The following is a 24966-nucleotide window of genomic DNA, read 5'->3' on the forward strand; positions in this document are numbered from 1 at the left end:
AATGGATACATTTGAAAACTAGTATTACTTTTCATCTTCCTCCAAAAAAGTAATATTGCCATTTAAAGAACTCATAACACTCTGTCTCCAATTGTGAAAATAAATGTATATCATGCTATGTAGTTGATCAGAATACATTTAAAACAAAAAGATTGATTAAGATGGGAAACATTTGAGAAAAATATTTTGGATTATAAGATTGCCACTTTTTGCTTAGTCTATAAAGAGGCCTTAATAAAATGCTAAATCTAATATGCCAGAAAGGAACAAATTATGAATGTATAGCATTGTATATTGGACCTTGAACCCAGATATTTGAGAAGTCATGATGAATAATCTGGACATCAAAAATTAAAACTTAACTGCTTGGTAACTGAAATTACTGTTAAATTGAGGCAGCATGCAAACAATGAATAATTTCTCAAATTGAGACCATTACATTAAATATAATCACATTTGCTAATGCAATGCATATTTAGTCTATAGTTAATGCATTATTCAAATCTGGTTGAGTTATAAAATGATAAGGTCAATTAAGATAAATATGCATATTCAGGTACCTAGAATGCCCCATTCATTTTAATTTGAGAAGCAAATGTATGTAAATAAACATGTGAGTTGAATATTAATGACATAAAATAATAAAATAGTTCAGACTGTATGTATAAAATCAGGAACTAACAGAAATAAAGAAGTTATGCTCAAAGCAATGCATTTTTATAACCTTTGTATCATTAAGATAATTATGAAATCAGCAAGACTTTGAGAGATATTGGATATTTTTTATTAATCTATTTTGAGATGATAATCTCATTTATTTGAAGTAATTTCCTCATCTTCAACTGTTTCTTTACTATAACTTCAAAATAATATTACATTTTACAATAAATATATTCCTGCCTTGTGGTTTATTGTTCTGTGCTTTGGAGGTAAGAGAATTAAGAAAAATAGCATTTTCATAATAAACCATATATTTAATCCCTTTCTAAATGTTTCCTTTGGAAATTAAATTGCCTAGACACATTTTGATAATACCATCGATTCACATTCTTTTTTCCTCAATTAATTTACCTATAAGAGGAAAAAAATACAATTATACTCGTCAGGCTTAGTATGATATTTTATTGACATTAATATCACTAAGTCACAGAAATTTTAATGTCAGTTATTACAAACATTAAAAATAGAAATGAAAATGAAAAAACATTTTGCTGAGATGTCGATATTCTATAACCTCAGCAACATCTTCAAGATGAACAAAACTTACAGTGAATGACATACTTGAAAATCCCTTGTCCATTTTGCAGACCTCAAAGGTACAGCCCACTTTCAAGGTTCTCTGTTAAAAACAATATGTGTTTATGATAAATTTTATAAATAATTTTAAAAAATTACACGTGCAACCCCTGACAAATGTTAGTTTTAAAGTCATCTTTAAAAGCAACTTGTTACCGAACTTCCCTGGTGATTCAATGGTTCTGACTTCACCTTCCAATGCAGGAAGTGCAAGTTCGATACCTGGTTGGGGGGGCTAAGATCCCACATTCCTCATGACAAAAAAAATCAAAACATTAAACAGAAACAATACTGTAACAAATTCAATAAAGACTTAAAAATTTTTTAAGTAACCTGCCAAATATTAGCCTCTCTTTATTCTTCTTAGATAAGATCTTTTGTAACCTGTGTTTTGAGATCACTGAATAATTACCACCTACTTCCATGGTTTAAAGGGAAAATAACTTCTTAATAATTAAGTTTTATCATTATTATTGGCATCGTTGTGAGTTAAATGTGATGCAGAATCATTAATAAGTGTGCCAACTCTAATCCTTGTGTGTTTTGGTTTTTGTTTGCACTTTCAGAGACAAAGACATAGCATGGCATGAACATGGCGCAGTTCTATTACAAAAGAAATGTTAACGCCCCCTATAGAGACCGCATCCCTCTCAGGATAGTCCGAGCAGAATCCGAACTCTCACCCTCTGAGAAAGCCTACCTAAATGCTGTGGAAAAGGGAGATTATGCAAGTGTCAAGAAATCCCTAGAAGAAGCTGAAATTTATTTTAAAATCAATATTAATTGCATCGATCCTCTTGGAAGAACTGCTCTTCTCATTGCAATTGAAAATGAGAACTTGGAACTCATCGAACTCCTCTTAAGCTTTAACGTCTATGTTGGAGACGCCCTATTACATGCTATCAGGAAAGAAGTTGTGGGAGCTGTCGAGCTGTTGCTGAACCACAAAAAGCCCAGTGGAGAAAAACAGGTACTTGCAAAAATACTGGTTTTCATTTATTTTACATGCAGAAGGTTTCTATGGATGGTCAAATTCTTCCCCAATTTTAAAAAATATTAGCACTGAAATAAAAACTATTATGATGGAAAACTACTGCTAAGTACACATTTTATACTCTACAAAAGTCACCATCACCTGCACCTCTTACCCTGGCTAATCAGACTTTAATAGAACCAAAGCAAAACTAAGTAACCAATGGTGGCTTCCCATACATTAGGGACATGTTTATATAATAGTATATATATATTTGGCGGGGGGTGCTACTGTGTATATATGGGTGTTTTCTCCTTGTCCTTCATTTTCTGAACATTCTGCAGTAACAGGCTGAATTCTTTTGCTATTTTTCCTTTTAACCTTCTTGCCTGTTCTGGAATTCTGTATCTTATTGCTAAAGTGAGTTGTACATCTAACTCTGATACTGTTTTTTAGCAAACTCTAATGGATTCTTTTAAATGGAGACAAATTTTTTAAAAAAGCAAAAAAGTTTACTAGAAAATAACTGACTGTAGATTTAATATATCACAATTACTATTGGCAAAATGTAACTGTATCTTAATGTCATCAGTAGAAACTAAGCTAAAATGGTACGTGATTATAAATACTATCTGGTTTTAATTCCTGTTATCTCCCTATTTTTTACCCCTAAGGAAGTGGAAAAATCGTAGACAGAAATGAATAAGGACTCTATTTTTGTCTGTCTACATTATTCCCTGGTACTGCCCTGTATCTGAACTATTTGATCCTTTAAACTTTCACATTGAACTCTTCACTTCCCCGCATCAAACCTCATTGACTAATTGCAGAAGACATTGCATGTATTTCAGTGGCTCAAAATCTGTCCTTTCAAGTAAAATCTTATAAAAACATTTGTTTTTATACCTCTAGCAGTTTCTGTTCTATTTGATAAAGGTGCAAATATTTTCTACAAATGACAGACTCTTAGAGACACTGTTTGTGGTTTACTCACTACATCATGTGTGACTCTTTGTGACCCCATGGACTGTAGCCCCACCAGGCTCCTCTGTCCACGGTATTTTCCAGGCAAAAATCCTGGAGTGGGTTGCCATTTCCTTCTCCACGGGATCTTAGCAACCCAGGGATTGAACCTGGGTCTCCTGCACTGCAGGCAGATTTCTTTACTAACTAAGCCACCTTAGAAACATTACATTCTTCTAAAGCAAGACCTGCTGAGTTATTAATACCATTATCTTTGCTTTACTGGAGGACTTTTATCAGAATCATTGCCATGATTAGGACAAGAATTTCAAGGCTGGATGTCTCCTGAAAGGTCTCCCCCAAAGTCTGTATTTTTTGGCCCATTCCTATGTCTCAACATCAGGCATCCTTTTCCCTCACCTGGCTCCAAACTTTGATAAAACAACTCTCCAGAATGACAATACTTCTTTGCTTTTTGCTTTACTGGTTTTTAATTGTTTCATATCCAGTTGTTTGGGTTACTTTCCCACCATATTGATCTGAACCTTGATTATTAATAAAAGGTAGTAAAGGTTTGCAAAGGTTTGAAATCTGGCAGGAATCTGAAATATCCAAATATAGGCCATGTATTTCTGGACGATTTCTCTTGTATCAGTTTGTAAGACAAGAATTTTCCAACTTGTGCTATCCTTGGCAAGGGTGAACAAGTAGTAGTAATGTTTAAAGACATATATTATGTTATATCCCAGTTTTCCACTACTAGAGAAACACCAGACACTTAAGAATGAGTAAGAATCTGTTCTTATCTGTGTAAGTTCAGGTGCTACTTCTCCAGTCATCTTGTGAATTTGAAGCACCTTGCACAATCATACTCCTAAAGTATTTGCATTTCCTAATAACAATGATCTTATATTGTATACCCTCTTGTTTATTATCTATAAGAGCAACCATGAGACAGACTTGGGACTGTGTGTCTAGATCATTTAAGCTTGTAACAGGTCTATAGAACAAAATTGCTATTGTGTTTTTCCTGCTTATTACTATATAATCTTCTTAATTTTATTGTCTAAAGAACAGTGACCAAACATTTCAGTGTCTCTTTAGTCAATGACATTTGTGCTGGCCAAAGTAATTTGGTGTCTGGAGAAGATATCTGCTATTATGAGATTGTTTGTTGGAAGATGTTCAACTTCTGAGCTAAACTCTAGTCTGACAAGTAGGTCTTGGCTTCTTAGAGGCACTTGATCTGGAACCCTTATCATTAATAAAAGGCAGTAAAGGTTTGCAATCTGTCAGGAGTCTGAAATATCCCAGGCCTTGCGTTTCTGGAGGATTTCTTTTATATCAGTTCGTAAGCCAAGAATTTTTCTTTTCTGTTTGCACATTCTAGAATTCCTCTTCAGCAAAGACACTGAGAATCAACAAAAGTTGTATCTTTTGGTTTGAACTTTGTAATTTGGAAAGAGCAACTCGAACCTACCTCAGAGTTCCTGGTATCTTGTACAATAAAAGAGAAGTTGTTACACCAGGAAATGTATACAGTATGGCATATAAAAGAGGTCCTTGGGGTTTGTGGGGGAGAGAGGGGGGCAGACGAACCCCATTAGAGCTTGGTTGTTTATCTGTGACTTACTTAGACAATGCATCTCTTAAGTGTGGCCAACATCATTTGGAATAAAAGTTTCCATTAGCCAGCATCTGGTAGGTAACAAATAAATTCTTGACAGGATTTTTTAATCTCATAAATTAAATTCCTTAGAAGATTCTTGTCATCATGAAAGCCATTTTGTGTTTACTCTGTTTGCCTAATTTGCAGTCTTACAGGCCACCCTCAAAGACCCTGGAACATATTACCATTAATTTTGTTGAGGTCACTGAAGCTGAGTGTTAAAACCTAAGAACAATAATATCCAAGTGGTCAAAATCAGCATAACTTGTCTTAAAATGAGTCAAGGAAAAGGATCTATTATGAAAACACACAAATCTAATGATCAGAACACTTACTTAGAACTTAAAATGTGACAGATGTGGATCAGGAAATAGACTCTTCTTTGACGAATGTATCATGTGTTAATTTCTTTCTCTGGAATAAGATGCAAGGCATGATTGCCTCCCGAAATCATGGGGGCTTGAGATTTCAGAGTACTCAGCTTATTCTTCCAGTATATTTGCCAGGGAACAATTTACAATTTGCATATGCTTTTTGGGCCAGGTCTGAGCCCCGTCACTGGGGAGGAGACATGATTTTTGTTTTCTAGAGTCTAGTTGTGAAGAGAGACAGGAAAAATATCATAGGGATATGAGTAAATGTAATCACAATGGTGTTGGAGAAGACTCTTGAGAGTCCCTTGGACTGCAAGGAGATCCAACCAGTCCATTCTAAAGGAGATCAGACCTGGGATTTCTTTGGAAGGAATGATGCTAAAGCTGAAACTCCAGTACTTTGGCCACCTCATGCGAAGAGTTGACTCATTGGAAAAGACTCTGATGCTGGGAGGGATTGGGGGCAGGAGGAGAAGGGGACGACCGAGGATGAGATGGCTGGATGGCATCACTGACTCGATGGGCATGAGTCTGAGTGAACTCCAGGAGTTGGTGATGGACAGGGAGGCCTGGCGTGCTGCGATTCATGGGGTCACAAAGAGTCGGACACGACTGAGCGACTGAACTGAACTGAATCACAATGGAAAAGAGAAATCAATCCTTGGGTAATTATGAAACTAAACTGACTAGACTTGGTAAATACAAAATATTACTGGGTGGAGGGCATTGGGGGAGCAGGAGAAAGCCCTGAAGGAGGAGGACGAATGTTCGGTTTATAACTGGGGAAAGTTAAGTCCAGTAGCTGAGGTAGAGACTCTAAAAGAGGTGTATGAGACCTGCTTGGATATACTCGGCTTTCGCTTTATTGACATTGACATCTAGGAAATTATCAGACATTTTGGTCTTAAGAAAGGGGTTTGGGATTGATAGACAGATGACAGGGAGGACCTTGAAGTGCATAAAGTCACCTGTCTTCCAATCACTTTGACATTGGTTGTATGTCCTTTCCCTTGTATATTGTTTAAATGTTTATGATGATTAGTATGTTAAAAACTTTTCTCAATGCCACATCTAATGAAGATATTTAGGTTTTTCCAGATAAATAGATGGGCACAGATTGTTAATTATTTTCTTCCCTATTTCATGTACTTCTTCATAAATCAAGATACTGAGTCCTTAGTGTTTTCATTTTTACTATAAAAAATGAAAAGAACAATACTTTATTTCTTTTCATGCAGTATACAGCACGGAGAACCTGTCATTCTCCACACTGGGCAGGGAGATGGCAGATTATGTATTCTTACTGAGACTGCTTCCTGGCTGGAATCATTACTCTGATACTCTCTGCTGATTTTACTGAACTTTTCTTTAACCTCCTTAGTGCTGTATTTCTCCATAGGGAATAACCAACAGTGACTTCTCAGCTCCCTTTTTTCAGTCAATTGATTGGTTACTTGACTTCTAATTATTTCTAGCAGACCTTTCTCTTTGATGTCTTCTAAGGCCAGATTCAATTTCAGTTTCAGCTGCTTCAGTAAATGTTTATCAGAAGCAGTACTTTCTTTTTCACTCTTCACTCAGACACTAGTACTGAATCTTCAGTACCATCACCATTTCTGGGAAGGCTTGTTACTTCAGTTTGTGGGATCCTGCCCCAAGAGCCTCTGATATAGCTGGTCTGGAAGGGGTCCCTGGGACTTGTGTTTCTCCCAAGTATGAAAGTGACACTAATGCTTCTGGTCTGGAGACAACACTTTGAGAACTGCTGACTTAGAGAATGTTGAAAACTACAGAATGCCTATAGTTGTGTACCTCATGTTAGGTATGGTTGCATTATACCATGATAACCTTGCTTTTGGGAGATTTCAAATAACTATCTTAAATACTAGTGATTAAGTGGTATTTAATACAAAATACTTTTCCAATTTCACTAATGCATTGATTATATTTTCCCTTCTTTGGGAAAAATACCTTGCTAAACATTACTTATCCATTCACTAGTTAAGATCCTAGAGTATTTCAATTGAAGAAATTTTGATTTGAAAGCCCCACTAGTATCAAATTTTATAATTTCAAGAGACCTTGGAGATCATCTAACCCAATCACTTTGTTTTATAGAAGAGGGAAAAGTATTTGGGATTTAACCTGACCAAAAGAATCTATAAACCAATATCTAGCATCCACCCTGCAGATAGCCTGAATGATGAATATTCATTGAACTTGTCATCATGCCAGTAATTCATGATAAGAATTTTATTTGCATTATCTCATTTCATCTTCACATTATCTGGTGAAGGTTGATCCCATTGTTCTCCCCATTTACAGATGAGGAAATGAAAGCACAAAAAAGTATTAGTGACACATCCCAGAACACAGAACCAGGAAATATAGGTGCTGGAACTCAAGAGTCACGGAAAATCATCACCAGGCTATCTGGCTCCAGCCACGGTGCCAATTTGGATCGGAATCATTAAAATGATTAGCTAATTATCCTATTTAGGATATGAGTTACATAAATGTAAAAGAGCCTCTAGAGTTACATACTTAGGCTGTGCCTCTATCTTGTCTATTATGATACCATTTATAATTTAGTTGCTCAATAGATACTAAGTCATTAGAAGTAATTAGAAGCTATGAAATGCCAGGGAAGAGTAGAGTTGAGTGACAGAAATGCTGACTTCTAGCCATGTTCAGCACTTGCTAACAGGACAAGCCTCTGAAAATCATTCTGAGCCTTGGTTTTCTCAGTATTAATTGGAATCATAGAATTAACTTACTTGCTTCTTTAATGTCTGGTGGTGTTAAAGTTCTGTAAAAGTGTTTCATAAGGTGACATGTAATAACAACATAATATACTGTTATTACTATATTATGTCATAATCTCTGTCTTCCTATTGACAAACAAAAATACTAATAATACAACATACACTAAAAGATAAAGTTCAGCACTGGCAATTTACCTTCTGGAGTGCATGCCTTCTTTTTCATTTGAAAAATGCAATTATTGGAACTAGAAACCCTATTTAGGGAGAGCACAGGAGAATTTAATTGTTTACCCTTTTCCTTTCTATCTCAGTGCTCCTAGGGGATTTCAAAAAATAATTTCTGTGGATATGCTAATGCGATTTGTGGCTTTAGAAAGAGTACCTATTATGTAATCAGGAAATCAAAGGATGAAATAGGAGATTGGCATGAGCAAGTTAATGTAAATATGCATCCAACCCATGACTAAAAATAAGGGACATTTTTAATTGATATTGATGCTAATAAATATATCCCTGGCTACTGGGAAGAGATAGAGTTTACTTTTATCTCTTGTCTTCATTTGATTTTAGTTGCTAGACTTTAGAGTAGGTAATTTACTTCTGCAGACTCATGAATTTCATATAGTCCTTTTTAAATGTCCTGTGCTAAGGCAGCCTGTATGTTCTAGTCTTTAGAGCTGCCCCTTGCAGAGTGAAAACATTTCCACTTCCTCAGTGGTTAACCAGCTGAGGTTACCCTTTTTGATTTGCTTCTGTTACATCCTGGATATTCACGGTAAGTGAAACTACATACCATCATCATATTTACTATCAAAATTCAGAGAGAGAGTGAAGGCGAGAGAGAGAGAGTATTATAAAGTGTTAAAGATGTTCTCCTTCCTGGTGGTTCAGAGGGTGAAGAATCCACCTGCAATGATGGAGACACGGTTTCAATCCCTGGCTTGGGAAGATCCCCTGGAGGAGGGGATAGCAACACTGTCCAGTATTCCTGCCTGGAGAATTCCTTGGACAGAGGAGCCTGGTGAGCTACAGTCCATGGGGTCACAGAGTTGGACATAACTTAGTGACCGAACAACAACAACTTCCCAAAATACTTATCCTATTGTGAGACATAGCTGGATACATCATCAATTATCCTTTCTTCATTTCTGGATGGAAAATGTCAACAGAAAATGTTTATAATATTGTCCACCATTAATATGAAAAAGCTGAAAATTATCCCCAATGTGGTCTTTATAATGTCAAGTAGAAACCAATATAAAGTATTTTTGCTAATAAGTACTTTGAAAGTCTAAAAATTAAATTGATTCCTATTATTCCACAGCAGGGAATTTAAATGCTGTTACGACATAGATAGAGCCTAGATTTCCTTTAGTCAAATGGCAATCATAAGTGATCCGAATGATTCTGCCCTAAATGGAAGAATTTTTAAAAGATGGACTATGTTTCACTGTTAACATGATAAAGTGGTTTAAACTAACTGGTCATTCTGACTCATAAGATAATACACATTGACATTTTCTTTTTCTTGATGACCAGCAAATTATAGATAAGCAGTCCTCCAGAATTCTCTTGTTCCTTCCTCTTAACATATCACACTTATTATAAAAGTCATCAGCATCATCATTAAATATGTTTGGAATGCACAAGAGCAAAAAGCTTTTAGCTCCTTCTGAAACTCAAGTGAAAAAGAAAAAGAATAAAAACCAATCTTAACCAATAAAGCAATGCTTCAAGCATTGAGGCATTTCCATCTGATGGTAAGAAAATACAAGACAGAGTCCTTCTTTTCTGTTTGTGGACAAGGAAGGAGGGAAAGATGGTAAAGAGGTTCGAGAGAGAAAGATGTGGCTGTAAATCCTGTCTTATCATCTAGGCAAATTGTTTGAGCCTTGACTTTCTCATAAATAAGGAGGAGATAATAGTCCCTGCTCACCAGGTTGTTGTAAAGATTAGATGGTTAGCACACTAATAGTCTATGGAGTCGCACAGAGTCGGACACGACTGAAGCGACTTAGCAGCAGCAGCACGCTAATATGGCTGGCATTTAGAGAGCTCAGTACATGCACCTCCATCTTGATATCATTTGAGCATTTTATACTTATTCAATTCAATTTAATTAAAAATGCTTCTGTGTGTTGAAGAGGCTAAAAGTTCTTCAAAGTAAATTCCTTGAGAAACCTTAGCACTTGTATGAAGACTGAGTTTATGTTAAAGTGGCTCAGTCAGTAAAGAAGCAGTCTGTAGTGCAGGAGACCAGGGTTCAATCCCTGGGTCAGGAATATCCTGTGGAGAAAGGAATGGCAACCCACTCCAGTATTCTTCCCTGGCAAATCCCATGGACAGAGGATTTACTGGTGACAGTCCATGGGGTCACAAAGAGTCAGACACGACAGAGCAACTTTCACTTTCACTTCAAGAGCAAGGGGAAACTAAACTTTGAAATGTGAGCTTTGGTGATAAACTTTTGGGGGTTCATTTTCATTAATCACCTTAATCAATTATTTTGTTGTTGTTTAGTCACTAAGTCATGTCGTAGCACAGCACAGTATATATATGTGTGTGTGTGTGTGCATGTGTGCACATGTGTGTTCTTGTTCAGTTATGTCCGACTCTTTGTGGCCCCATGAACTGTAGCCAATGGGACTCATCTGTCCATGGGATTCTTCAAGCAAGAAAACTGGAGTGGGTTGCCATATCTTCCTCCAGGGGATCATCACAATCCAGGGACTGAACCCAGGGCTCCTGAGTCCCCTGCATTGCAGACAGACATCACTTGCTGAGCCGTCGGGGAAGCCCATGTGTATGTGTGTGTGGAGGTATCCGAGGTGGAGGTCCTAGAACCCATCCCCAACGATACCAAGGGATGCACACATATCCATGTACAGCTACACACACATATGTGTACACACATATATGCATGCACACTCCTTCATAATAACAATAATGGAACTGCTTCTCTTAAAAATCATAGATGGTTTCTGACGTTTGAAAGAAATTCTAAAGTTTATCTGGAAAAATCACCTAGAATGTTTTTCGCCAAGCACAAGTAATATAGAATCATATTATTCCTCTTTTCCAGTTTCAAATGATTTTAGTGCTCACACAGATCAGCCTGATTCAGTGTGAAAGGAGTCTTCCCGTACAAGGGCATGAATATCAGGTGGTGAGGGTCATTGGATGCCAGTCACAAATACACAGCAAAATGTTAGTATTAGTTATCTCTGAATATTGAGATAGAGTGCATGTTTTTCTTTTTGTGTTTTTCTGTCTTCTCTAAAATCTCTACAGTGAACATATATTAGTTTTAAATTGGAAAAATATATGCTTCTATATACATATCTCTATGTATAATTGTTGTTTTAGTCCCTCAGTCGTGTCCAACTCTTTTGTGACCCATTAACTGTAGCCCACCAGGCTCCTCTGTCCATGGAATTTTCCAGGCAAGAATATTGGAGTGGGTTGCCATTTCCTTCTCCAGGGAATCCTCCCAACCCAGGAATTGAACTCTTGTCTTTTGCATTGGCAAGCGGATTTTTTACCACTGAGCCACCGGGGAAGCTCTATGTATAGTTATGTACAGGCACATTGATCTTGGAGAAACTGCATATATATGCCATCATCCACATTGACAGGCCTAGCAAATGTGGAATCGTTACATTATTCTTGGTACAGTCACCGGCTTTTGCTCCTCCAAGTTCACTGGAGTGGAGCAACTCAAAGAGACAGCAAAGTTAGGAGAATGGTCTGGGTGAGCAAAGAGTCAGTAAAGGAATCCTGCCATTCTTCTGGTTATTCTACTATCTTTAAAATTCCTTTAGCTGCATATGTGACCAAGACAGTGTTAAAATATGACCACATAGTAGCCCTTGACCTCAAGGAATCTAATCTAGCAATCAATTGCAACTTTGAGATAAATAGAAGTAATAATTTATAATATGTATACTCATCCATTTTGTTTTTTTATACAATATTGATTTTCCAATTGTATTTACATACTTCTCTTGCATATTTTATTCTAGAGTATCAGAGCCCATTCATCTTCTTTATCATCTGAGGTACCTTTGATTCTTCTGGTCTGACCTAAAGTTACCAGCTTTAGGAAAGAAACTTAAAGTGTATTCTATTCAGTGCTTTACAGCGTAAACTTAATGTTTGACTTGCAAGTAATGTTTACTAAATCATGTGTTCTAGCACGTGTTTTGGATGACTTTTACTTTACTATACCATGATCTCCTTAAGCCAAGCCTATGCTGCCTGATTATCTCAACTAAAAAGCAAAGATTCAAACTGAACTTTGGGAAATCAGAGGGCATTTTGATATCATACTTATACCACCTCTCTCCCCTTCTTTTGCCCCCACTTCCCCAACACACACATACACACACTGACTCCTAGAACCATTACCTTATACAGGTATGAAGAAAATAAAATTTATACTAGTTTAGGAAACTAGCCCAAGATTACTGAGATTATTCATTCTTGAGCCAGGATTAAAATTCACTTTTTTTGGTCAAGAATCAAATATAAATATTTATCATAAACATTACTTTAATTCCAGCCTTTAACATTGGGTAGAATAAGGAAAAATATAAATAAAAATATAAAAATTAAAAAAAGGTTTTAAGGCTTAATTTTGTATAACAGGAAATGTTTCCTGGTAGAAGAGGGCCAGGTTTGGATTTAGACAGAAAGGAATACAAGTCCTAGTTCAACCTCCTTACTATTTTCATGACACAGTGATGATTATTTAACTTGAAACAAACAAGCAAAATGGTAATGGCTACCTCTCACAATTATGAGAATTAGAAATTTTAAGTACTTCATGTAAAGTGGAGCTTCCCTGGTAGCTCAGAAGGTAAAGAATCTGCCTGCAATGTGGGAAACCTGGATTCAATCCCTGGGTCAGAAAGATCCCCTGGAGAAGGGAATGGAGAACTCCATGAACAGAAGAGCCTGGCAGGCTAGAGCTATAGTCCATGGGGGTCGCAAGAATTGGACACACAAACTGAGCAACTTACACTTTCAGGTAAAATGAGTGCCTAGCGTACTGACATTTGAGTTAGTATTGTCAGCAGCAGCAGCAGCATTCATTCATTTCAGAACCAAGTAGCTAATTTGATTTATGTCTAAAGATTGACATTTCCATCACGATGCTCAGTAATGGTGAGTAGGTGATGCAGAGCTCAGGAGGCAAACTCCCCTGTCCCTGGGATTCTCCAGGCAAGAATACTGGAGTGGGTTGCCATTTCTTCCTCCAGGAGATCTTCCCAACCCAGGGATTGAACCCACGTCTCTTCTCCGGTTTCAGCCGGCGGATTCTTTACCACTGAGCCACCTAGAAAAACTACAGTGAAGTCTAAATAAATATAGTCAAAATATGTTGCTAATTATCAGATACAATGTAGTTTCACTCTGAATACAGAGAAAGGAAAAGAAAAATCATGATAAAAGAAAATGATCAGCGATGATCTCATGGGAGAATAAACAAGTTCCTTTAAGGATATTTTAGGGAGTGTGTGTTCAGAGGAGGCAGGTCATTTAAATGCAACATTATGAGAATAAATGCAGAACATCTCCTTCCATAAATCACACTGTTTCTTTTAATAAAGATGAGATAAAGCAGATCAAGTTTGTTTTGACCACACTTAAGGAAAAGACTGCCACCTGGTGAATATCTGAGGCCTTTAAAAATACATCAGTATTAGTTTAAACATCTGGCACAAACTCAAAAATAATAGTCACACACTACATTATTTTTCTTTACTTTTTAATGGATTACATTGCTTCACACCACCCTGTTAGCAGAGATTTTGTAAGGCAGCATAAATGTCACAAGTTTCCATGACATTTATCCATTTTTACCTGGTACAAAGGCATGTTTTATAGGTCACCTAATTCAGATGAAATATTACCACCAAAAGTAAACAAAAATTTATAAACCACCATGATATATTTCTTTGGATTTCTTTACTTAATTCTATAGCAAAATGACAAAAATGATATTTTGGGATCGCCATAATGCTGATACATTCCATTCTTTACAACTCTGATCCAGAGAGCCAAGAGCAGGGGAAGTCATTTTTCATTCTATAACTAGTGCTGTAGTCAGAATCTGTTTTGATTTTTCCTAAAGCTTAGCTTTTTCTGTATATTTTATCTGAGCCTTAAGAGATGAAGAATTAATCCCCAAAGTTTTCTTATTTTGGTAACATATTCCCCCTCCACCTATCCTGATACGTACTTTTGACACATTAAAGTGGAGGTTAAGAAGTCTCTTAGCTGGTTGCTAATAGAACTCATAAATTTCTGAAGTCTTTCATTCTTGTAGCTAAAGATTCAAGTTCACAGCTAAGGAAACTCCATGGAGAAAAGAAAAAATATATATATATATGATTCTTTCCTTTTAGCTGTGTATTTCTTAGCATGCAGTGAAAAACCTAGGTAATATTTTCTTTAGTTGTGGATGAAATAAAGCCATCGTTCCATTCCGAGGACCAGGTGCCCATCGCTTTTCTTTAGCTGAGAAAGTCCAGCTACAAGGCTGACATGACTTAGCACCTGTCTCTTCTCATTAGCTTCACATTTTTATTTCCTAGAATTTTTCCAAGTGTTAGTTTAGTTATTTTTGTGCAATCAAAGGAGAAGTTCTGAAAAACCAGTTATTTCTATAGCACTCCTTAGTTTCGGAGCTATGTTATTAATCTTGAAAAGACAAGGTTTTGTGGCCTTGCCTTTCATCAGTACTTAACAATATAATGAATCATGTAACAGTGATGGAGCGTAGCTATCCGTGTTTACTTTAACTTGCTAATTCTTCTTTTTTCTGTTACTTTTTCTTTTTAATTTTTAAAAATTTTATATTGGAGTATAGTTGATTATGGCAACCCACTCCAGTGTTCTTGCCTGGAGAATCCCAGGGACGGGGGAACCTGGTGGGCTGCCGTCTATGGGGTCGCACAGAGTCGGACACGACTGAAGCGACTTAGCAGCAGCAGCAGCAGCATAGTTGATTAACAGTGTGGTCTTAGTAGGTGTACTGCAAAGTGCCTCAGTTATACATACACATGTATCTGTTCTTTTTCAAATTCTTTTCCCATTTAGGTTATTACAGAATATTGGGCAGAGTTCCCTGTGCTATCCAGTAGGTGGTTGTTGGTTATTTTATTTTTATAAACTTTTTCTTTTACATTGGAGTACAGCAGATTAACAATGTTGTGATAGTTCTAGGTGGACAGCAAAGGGACTCAGCCATACACATACAGGCATCCGTTCTGCGTGGTTTTGTATTTTAAATACAGCAGTATGGACATGCCGGTGTCCAAATCCCAGTCTAGTCCTTTCCCAACTCTTCCCCTCTGGTAACCATAAATTTGTTCTCTAAGTCTGTGAATTTCTTTCTGTTTTATAAATGAGTTCAGTTATGTCATTTTTTAGAGTTTCTGCATTGCATATAAGTGGTATCATATGATATTTATTTTTCTCTATCTGACTTCACTTAGTATGATAATCTCCAGGTTCATCCATGTTGCTGCAAACAACATTATTTCATTCTTCTTAATGAAGACTTTTTACCTTTAGTTTTTCCCTCATGCTATTCAGTTCAGTTCAGTTCAGTTGCTCAGTCGTGTCCAACTCTTTGTGACCCCATGAATCGCAGCACGCCAGGCCTCCCTGTCCATCACCATCTCCCGGAGTTCACTCAGACTCACGTCCATCGAGTCAGTGATGCCATCCAGCCATCTCATCCTCGGTCATCCCCTTCTCCTCCTGCCCCTAATCCCTCCCAGCATCAGTCTTTTCCAATGAGTCAACTCTTCACATGAGGTGGCCAAAGTACTGGAGTTTCAGCGTTAGCATCATTCCTTCCAAAGAAATCCCAGGGTTGATCTCCTTCAGAATGGACTGGTTGGATGAAGTTTGAGAAGAAACTGAACTACAAAAGGCATCACAGTATAACAGACTGAAAAACCATTTTGTTTTAAAAGATCCAAATACACAACTGTGGCTAGTTGAGCTTCTGTGTATTTGGATCTTTTAAAACAAAATGGTTTTTCAGTCTGTTATACTGTGATGCCTTTTGTAGTTCAGTTTCTTCTCAAACTTCACGAATACCAGCCTGTTCTTTAGGCAGATTTTACTCTTCAAATCAAATCGAATTTTAGTCATGTTTTCTTCTCCTGGCTCTATAATACCACGCACATCCTAGGTATTAAGTAACAGTTTGCCAAATAGATAGATGAACATGGCAGATTAAAAACCCCCGTCATCACTCATGAAAATAAAGCAAGCAAAGTACAATCTGGCAAGATAAAATCGAACATCAAAGAACGAATAGGCTTTAGTGAAGGTAGCGGTTCTGATTTAGATCCTACTCAGAAGGAAAACAAAACTCTTAATACCCCTGTTATTAAATTTTCTGGGAATATTTTTATTTTGCAATTTGGCCTCTATCACCACAGATGCTGTGTAGGATTATGAGTGAAGTATTGCGTTCTGAGAAGCCTCACCTTTTCTTAAAAGTTAAAGTCCCGCACAAAGCATGCAGACTTCCTTGAAGTAATTTACAGTATTCTGATAAAAACCTGCAACTGTTAAAAAAATACAAATCACACTCCCAATTTTATATGTATTGAGAGAGAGAAAGTGAAAAGGAATATATATTTGGGTAGAAAGAAAAACAACGTATACCTCTGGGTAGAGGGATTTAGGGGGAATTTTGGTTTTCCTCTGGTAGTTTTGACATTTTAAAAATCTTTCAGCAATAAGGATATATAGCTTCTGTAACAGGAAAAAGTCAATACTTCTCGGAAAGGTCATAATTCTTCTGCATATCACAACAGAAAAAGGCAGTGAGTGAGAAAGAAATTATTAAAGATGTGGGCAGGTTGTTATTTTTGTTTTTCAGTCGCTAAGTCATGTCCGACTCTTTTTGCCTCCATGAACTGCAGCACCCAGACTTCCATCCTTCAATATGTCCTGGAGTTTGCTCAGATTCATATCCATCGAGTCGATGATGCCATCCAACCACCTAATCCTCTCTTGCCCCATTTTTCCTGCTCTCAATCTTTCCCAGCATCCGGATCTTTCCAGTGAGTCAGCCCTTCACATCAGGTGGCCAAAGTATTGGAGCCTTCAGCATCAGTCCTTCGAATGAATATTCAGGATTGATTTCCTTTAGGATTGACTGGTTGGATCTCCTTGCTGTCCAAGGGACTCTCAAGAGGCTTCTCCCACACCACAGTGGGCAGATTAGGTATAAATATAGAGTTGTTCTTTTGGGGAAATCTTTAATTATACAATTATAGTAATTAATGCAAGGGACATAAAATTTAGGAAACTTAAACCCATTCAACAGGCCCATTCTTTTAAGTGCTCATATATAAAACCTAAAATAGTATTTGGTATACTTAAATTCCTGTTCCCATTATTGATAGAAAAATAAAAACCACAGTTAACAATTATTCATGTTTGCATTTTTGATATCATACAAGTAAAGGGTATTTTCTCCTTTCGTTTATAAATCACGTTAAGTCTATCAAAGCTCTTGCTTCGTATTAAGATCACTTGATCCTGTGAGTAAACAGGTAACGTTATGTCTAAAAGTGAAGCTGGTGAATGAGGTGCTAAAGGCCGCACTGGTCGTGGATGAGCCAAGGTCGCATGACTCCTTAGCTCATCTCCCCTGTTCTTCTCAACATATTAATAACTGATCCAATCACACCCAATTCAGAGGGTTCCCTGGTGGCTCAAATGGCAAAGAATCCACCTGCCATGCAGGAGACCCGGGTTCAATCCCTGGCTTGGGAAGATCCCCTGGAGAAGGGAATGGCAACCCACTCCAGTATTCTTGCCTGGAGAATCCCATACACAGAAGAGCCTGGTGGGCTACAGTCCATGGGGTGGCAAAGAGTCAGACACAACTGAGCAACTTTCACTTTTCACACCCAATTCATAGTAGCCAGACATTCAAACTCCCTACCCAGCACAACCTTGCTAACTTGCAGCTGTTTGCATCTTATTTGCTTCAAATGGGCTTCCCTCATGGCTCAGCTGGTAAAGAATCTGCCTGCAATGTGGGAGACCTGGGTTCGATCCCTGGGTTGGGAAGATCCCCTGGAGAAGGGAAAGGCTACCCACTCCAGTATTCTGGCCTGGAGAATTCCATGGACTGTACAGCCCGTGGGGTCGCAAAGAGTCAGACACCACTGAGCGACTTTTACTTTCACTTTTGCTTCAACTACTGGTTCTGTATTTTCACTCTGCCTCTCCTCATTCATGGGAACCATTTTTGATTCCCATCCTGCTCTTTTGGACAAGCAGGTTTTTTCATTAAAGCACTCTACCGATGAAATTCTGCTGCATCTCTCACTGCCAAAAATGGTCCATATGAAGTTTATTATCTTCTTTGTTTCATAATCACTGTGACAGATGAAGCTCTTAAATTGACTTATCCATCTAAAGCATAGATTTTTAAAAGAAATTGAACTATTAATAACAGTATTATTTTGCGATACTGGATTGATGAGACCTTGTCCACATCCCCCATATTTTGAGTGTTAGTCGCAGTGAATTAAAATCTGAGGATTCATGTCGTTTGTCCCTACGTTGCTGCCAAACATGTTCCATCCAATTTGGAGGACAAAAATCTAGTGTTATGGTTTCTATCACACTAAGAATCTCAGACCACTTGAAAATTACAGGCAAGCTTGGTAATATTTGTTTAAATTTAGCATAAACTCAGATATATTTTGCTCCATGGAGACTTCATTTGAACCTCAAATCACAGGATTTGACATAATTATGTCAACTCTTATTCATTCATGTAAATCTACATTAATCATATGCAGCACACTTTAAACAAATCTGTGAAGAAAAATACAAAAAATATAAAACAGAAAAAATGAAAGTTACTTAGTGTGATTTTTTAAACCTGACAGATTTGTTTTATTTCAAATTTATGAAATAATTTAATTGTTTGCATTCCTTTGTGTGTTTAAAATAAAATTATAAAGTAAAATATAGAGTAAGGAATTTTAAAAACATGACAAAAATTTATAAAAATAATTCTATTTAACATTGATAAGTCAACAAAGGACAACAAGCAAAATATACAGTCTTCTGTATTTATGATCTATCTATATAATGAAACTAGCACCTTTTATTTTTGTTGGAACTGAATCCTTTTGGAAAAGCAACTTAGCAACAGTTAGCAAAAGCAAAACCAAAGAAAAAATTATTCATAGTCATTCATTTTTTCATGTATTCAAAATAGAGGTGATTAAGTAAATTACACTGTATTATTAATTTAGATGTTTCACAAGTATCAAAATAATATTTATAAAATAAAATCTATCTAGGAATAAGTAAATATCAAATAATGACTAAATTCCATATGAATTAAATAAACACTTTTGTATTAATAATGAATTTAAAAACATAATGTGAATATTAAATCTCTTTAGCAAGGGTTAAAAGGGGTTTTCATGTGGACAAGACTCTATGAGCTTAAAAGTAAAGTGGATATTTAATCTATGCAAAACCTTATACACATGGCTTTCCCTCTCAAAGACTGGTGATCTATTTGAAGAAAGACTTCCTAGGGAACACTGAGCAATATTAGGGGGAAAAGAGTGGTAAATTTGTTGAGATGAAAATAACATTAACAATCTTCATAATAAAAATTTATATAAAACATGGAAAATATATGAAATAAATATGATAGAGAAAAATGGTTAATATGTTTTAAAATAACAATGAAGAAAAACAGGTGAGATCTACCATTCAAGAACCTTATTATTCCAATCTTTCATCAGTTCAGTTCAGTTGCTCAGTCATGTCCAACTCTTTGTAGCCCCATGGAATGCAGCATGCCAGGCTTCCCTGTCCATCACCTACTCTCAGAGCTTGCTCAAACTCACGTCCATTGAGTTGGTGATGCCATCCAAGCATCTCATCCTCTGTCGTCCCCTTCTCCTCCTGCCTTCAATCTTTCCCAGCATCAGGGTCTTTTCCAATGAGTCAGTTCTTCTCATCAGGTGGCCAAAGTAGTGGAGCTTCAGCTTCAGCATCAATCCTTTCAATGAATATTTAGGACTGATCTCCTTTAGGATGGACTGGTTGGATCTCCTTGCAGGCCAAGGGACTCTCAAGGGCCTTCTTCAACACCACATTTCAAAAGCATCAATTCTTCGGCGCTCAGCTTTCTTCACAGTCCAACTCACATCCATACATGACCACTGGAAAAACCGTAGCTTTGACTAGATGGACCTTTGTTGGCAAAGTAATGTCTCTGCTTTTTAATATGCTCTCTAGGTTGGTCATAACTTTTCTTCCAAGGAGTAAGCATCTTTTACTTTCATGGCTGCAGTCACCATCTGCAGTGATTTTGGAGCCCAAAAAGATAAATCTGTCACTGTTTCCATTGTTGCCCCATCCATTTGCCATGAAGTATTGGGACCAGATGCCATGATCTTAGTATTCTGAATGTTGAGTTTTAAGCCAACTTTTTCACTCTCCTCTTTCACTTTCATCAAGAGGCTCTTTAGTTCTTCACATTCTGCCCTAAGTATGTTGTCATCTGTGTATCTGAGGTTATTGATATTTCTCCTGGCAATATTGATTCCAGCTTGTGCTCCATCCAGCCTGGCATTTCACATGATGTACTCTGTATATAAGGCAAATAGGCAGGATGACAATATATAGCCTTGATATAGCCAATATATAGCCTAGTCCTTTCCCGATTTGGAACCAGTCTGTTGTTCCATGTCCAGTTCTAACTGTTGCCTCTTGACCTGAATACAGATTTCTCAGGAGGCAGGTCAGGTGGTCTGGTATTCCCAAACATTTCTAATTGTATAGCCTTGCCATCAAAATCAGAAGAAGAACAATGTGAAAAAGGAAAATTATGACCTATCAAAAATTTAAGTGTAAAATCTTAAACAATATACTAGAAAAATCTATTAATGTAGTTCACTACTTTAACAGGTAAAGGAGAAGGAAACAAATTATTATCTCACTAGGTGCAAAAAATAAGCAATTACTGCATTTTTATCCTTGCATGATAAGACAAAAAAAATCTAAGCAAATCAGGAATGAAATAGACAAAATATTTGCCTTAAAATGATTGTCTACCAAAAACCTACATTTATATCATTCTGAATAGTGAAATAATAAAAACATTCATTGTTAATATCAATAACAAAATAAAGATTCTCAGTATTGTTCTTCCATACACATTCTACTAGAGGCTCTTTTAAATAACAAAAAGAGTAAAAATAAAAGATATGAAGACTAGAAGAAATAAAAAGTACATTCAGTTAATTTGTATAAACATTAAGTTTAATCTACATATTATTATAATTAATTAGAAATTTTATGCAAGTCATGGCATGAAACATCAATCTAGATAACTGTACTTCCGTCAAGTTGGCCAAATACTCTAATCACACCCGAGCCTCAGGATCTTTGCACTTGCTGTTTTCTCTTCCAGGAGTGTTCTGCTCTTAGTTAGAAGCTTAGCTTGGTATCACATTTCTACAGCCTTTTTTTCAAATGTCATCATATCAGTAAGACTTCTGTGTCACACTATATAGGGCAGAAGTCTCTCCTTGCCTCTGACACTCCTTATTTCCTCTTACTCCACTGTACTTTTCTCCATGGCCTTTACCATTTGACATTCCTTAATTCGTGGATTTATTCATCCACTGGTCCACTCATGTGGTGTGCCTTTCCTTCTCTCTTTCTAGAATGCAGTTTGAATAAAGGCAAAGATTTTGTCTGTTCTGGTCACTGCTATATTCCCCAAACTTTAAAGAGTGCCTGGCATAAAATGGGTGCCCCAAAGTGTTATTGAATGGTTGGAAGAATAAAAATGGGCAAACATTGAAATAGTTAACATGAGAACAGCCAACTTTCAGGGAGTGTATATATATATATATATATATATAATGAAAAGAACACTGGGCTTAATTTTGATCCCTAAAGAAACAATGTTCAAGGGATAAATAGAAGAGGCCCCAGTAAGTGAGACTGAGAAGAAGCAACCAGAGAAAATGCTGATGGATGGTGATGATGATATTTATAACAATCATACTAGATTTTGTTTTGCTAAACATTCCATAAAAAACACTTTTAAATTCATTATTATTCACTATTACTTTTTTAATCCTTAAAAAAAAACCCTATTAGGTAAAGACTATAATATTCTCCATTTTACAGATAAGATTGAAGTTTAGGGGACTTAAATAATGTTTCCAAAGCTTTCCAATAATTGTTACCAAATAGCCTCCCACAGACCATTAGTACAGCCAGGGTTTGAGCCAATACACTGGCCAGTTATGGGAATCAAAGGACTGGTGACTTCCAAAAAAGACATAGTGATAAGCACTGTCAAGAGAAACTAAAATTAGAATCTCTGACCAGAATTTATGTGTAATTCTTATCAAATCAAGTATACACTTGGCTTGTGAGCTATATTTTTAACCAATAAAGGATTTCTCTTAGATATCATTTAACAGAGTCTCCTTCAATGTAAAAGACACAGAGAGAGAGAGAGAGAGAGTTTTAAAAATAAAAGCGGTATTTGTGAACCAAATGATCGGGGAATTAGTGACTTAGTAATCCTCTCATTATTTTAGTGATTAAACCTAGCCAAAGCTGGTGGTGATTTAAAGTTTCTATTTGTTTGATGTCACCTTAGGAATTGAAATTTCTCCAGTTCTTTATCCAAGATGAAAATAATATTGAATAGTTACTATGTACGGTGTATCAATAGTGGTATGCAACAAAAGCCTATGCCATATTAGGAAATGCATAGTTCAAATTTTCAGTCATGAAAAGTACACGTTCCACGTGTTTGATATCTATACTTATGAAACTGGCCTGTCGGGAGATTATTGTTCTACTTTTCAGGTGAATCAAGCACTATAATTGGGACTGTGTTTGTGCAAGGAGAAGCAAGTCAGTCTGGCAAAACAGAACAAGACAGTTTTCTGCTCTTTCTCTTCACAATCTTAGGCTTGTCATATAACACCAGTCCCCTCCTGTTATTTTGTGATTTATGGGTTACAGCATGCCTTCACATTTAATCTTCACTACAACCCTGTGAGTTTTAACTTCGGAAAGTCTTTGATATAGATTTCTCTGGTTTGTATTCCACAAGGAGAAATATCTTGGATAAATGTCCACATTTCAAAATGGGAAACTGGAAATGTGGAGAAGTTAACTGAATGTGTCATTTCCACATGACTGAAAATGGTTGAGGCGGGATGTAATGCTTCGTCTTGATGGCTGAGCTAGTTCCACGACCTCACGGCAGCCTGACTCACAAGACGATCTATTGATTAAGAAGCTAGACTCTGGAGTCAGGCTGTGTGGGTTTCTGTGTGACCGTGAGCAAGCTATTGAACTTCTCTAAGGCCTGTTCTGAATAACACCTACTTCCAAATATGATTTTGATGATTAACTAAAATAAGGCATGATAAGCTCCTATGCCAGGGCAGGGTACATGGTAAGTGCTTCATATATGTTTGTTGTTGCTGGTGACATTGTAATCAGACCCAAGCATATTTGTGTTAATAGTATCATCGAGTCAAAATGATTTTTGCCAGATCTTTGTTCATCTGGTTCATGTGTTTTTCATAGTTCTAAAATAAATCTGTTATCCAAGTTATCGCAGAAGTATGTTTACTATGTCACTCCTACACCTGTTCAAATCAATACAAACTATATCTATTTGCTGGTATTTTTCATTCAAAGTAGACTTGAAATAGGCTTTATAGTGAAAATAGGTAGCCAATGCAGTTCAAAATGAATGTTAACTTTAAAAGAGTAAAAATAGTTATTGACATTACATTATTTATATTTATACTGGATGTCTCATTGACTGAAGCTTGGGTAAAGTTATAAATAGTTTGTATGAAAACACTTAAAGGAAATAAGAGAATTGTAAATTGTATAATCTGCACTCTCGTTCCTCACTTTTCTCACAAACTCCTCTTTTTTTAAAAAACAAACTTATTTTTTTATTTTTTTTTAATTTTTATTTTTTATTTTACTTTACAATTCTGTATTGGTTTTACCATACATTGACATGAATCCACCACGGGTGTACATGCGTTCCCAAACATGAACCCCCCACCCACCCCCCTCCCCACAACATCTCTCTGGGTCATCCCCATGTACCAGCCCCAAGCATGCCGTATCCTGCATCGGACATAGACTGGTGATTCGATTCTTACATGATATTATATATACATGTTTCAATGCCATTCTCCCAAATCATCTCACCCTCTCCCTCTCCTTCTGAGTTCAAAAGTCCGCTATACATATCTGTGTCTTTTTTGCTGTCCTGCATACAGGGTCATCATAACCATCTTTCTAAATTCCATATATATGTGTTAGTATACTGTATTGGTGTTTTTCTTTCTGGCTTACTTCACTCTGTATAATCGGCTCAAGTTTCATCCATCTCATCAGAACTGATTCAAATGTATTCTTTTTAATGGCTGAGTAATACTCCATTGTGTATATTTTTTAAAATTTATCTCTTCTTGTAAAAAGCTAATAATAACACCTCCCGTTTCTCCTGCCTGAATTTAAATAAAAAATTTCTGGTTAATGACAGTTCATTTTTAATAAAGGGCATCATAGAAATGATAAGGTTTGAGTTGCATCCTGAAAATTTGGTAGAATTTGGCCAGTGGAAGGAAAGAGGCAGACACTAACAGGAAAGCTATGAATGGAAAGTCTGACACTGAAATGATTAGGCCATGGGATCCCTGCCAGGGTAGAGTACAAAGTATATTTTAATAATCAGGGTTGGATGTGATTATAGAGGTCTTTGCTTATCAAATAAACTCATTAAGATATAATTAGGTAATACCAAGGACAGTCTCTGATATAAAGTTACCTAATATTTTTTTA

General features: G+C 36.5%; 1 protein-coding gene across 1 annotated transcript in view; it reads left to right on the forward strand.

Moving 5' to 3' along the window:
• The first annotated feature begins 1721 nt into the window (after window positions 1-1721).
• The window catches only part of TRPC4 (transient receptor potential cation channel subfamily C member 4), a 141767-nt gene continuing 118522 nt past the window's right edge, over window positions 1722-24966 (forward strand). The window contains exon 1 of the mRNA XM_040267029.1: window positions 1722-2266. Coding sequence (XP_040122963.1) covers window positions 1883-2266 — 384 coding nt within the window. The 5' untranslated portion in view covers window positions 1722-1882. The remainder of the gene's footprint in view (window positions 2267-24966) is intronic.

Source organism: Oryx dammah, unplaced genomic scaffold (genome assembly GCF_014754425.2).
Source record: "Oryx dammah isolate SB20612 unplaced genomic scaffold, SCBI_Odam_1.1 HiC_scaffold_24, whole genome shotgun sequence".
NCBI classification, from domain to species: Eukaryota; Metazoa; Chordata; class Mammalia; order Artiodactyla; family Bovidae; genus Oryx; species Oryx dammah.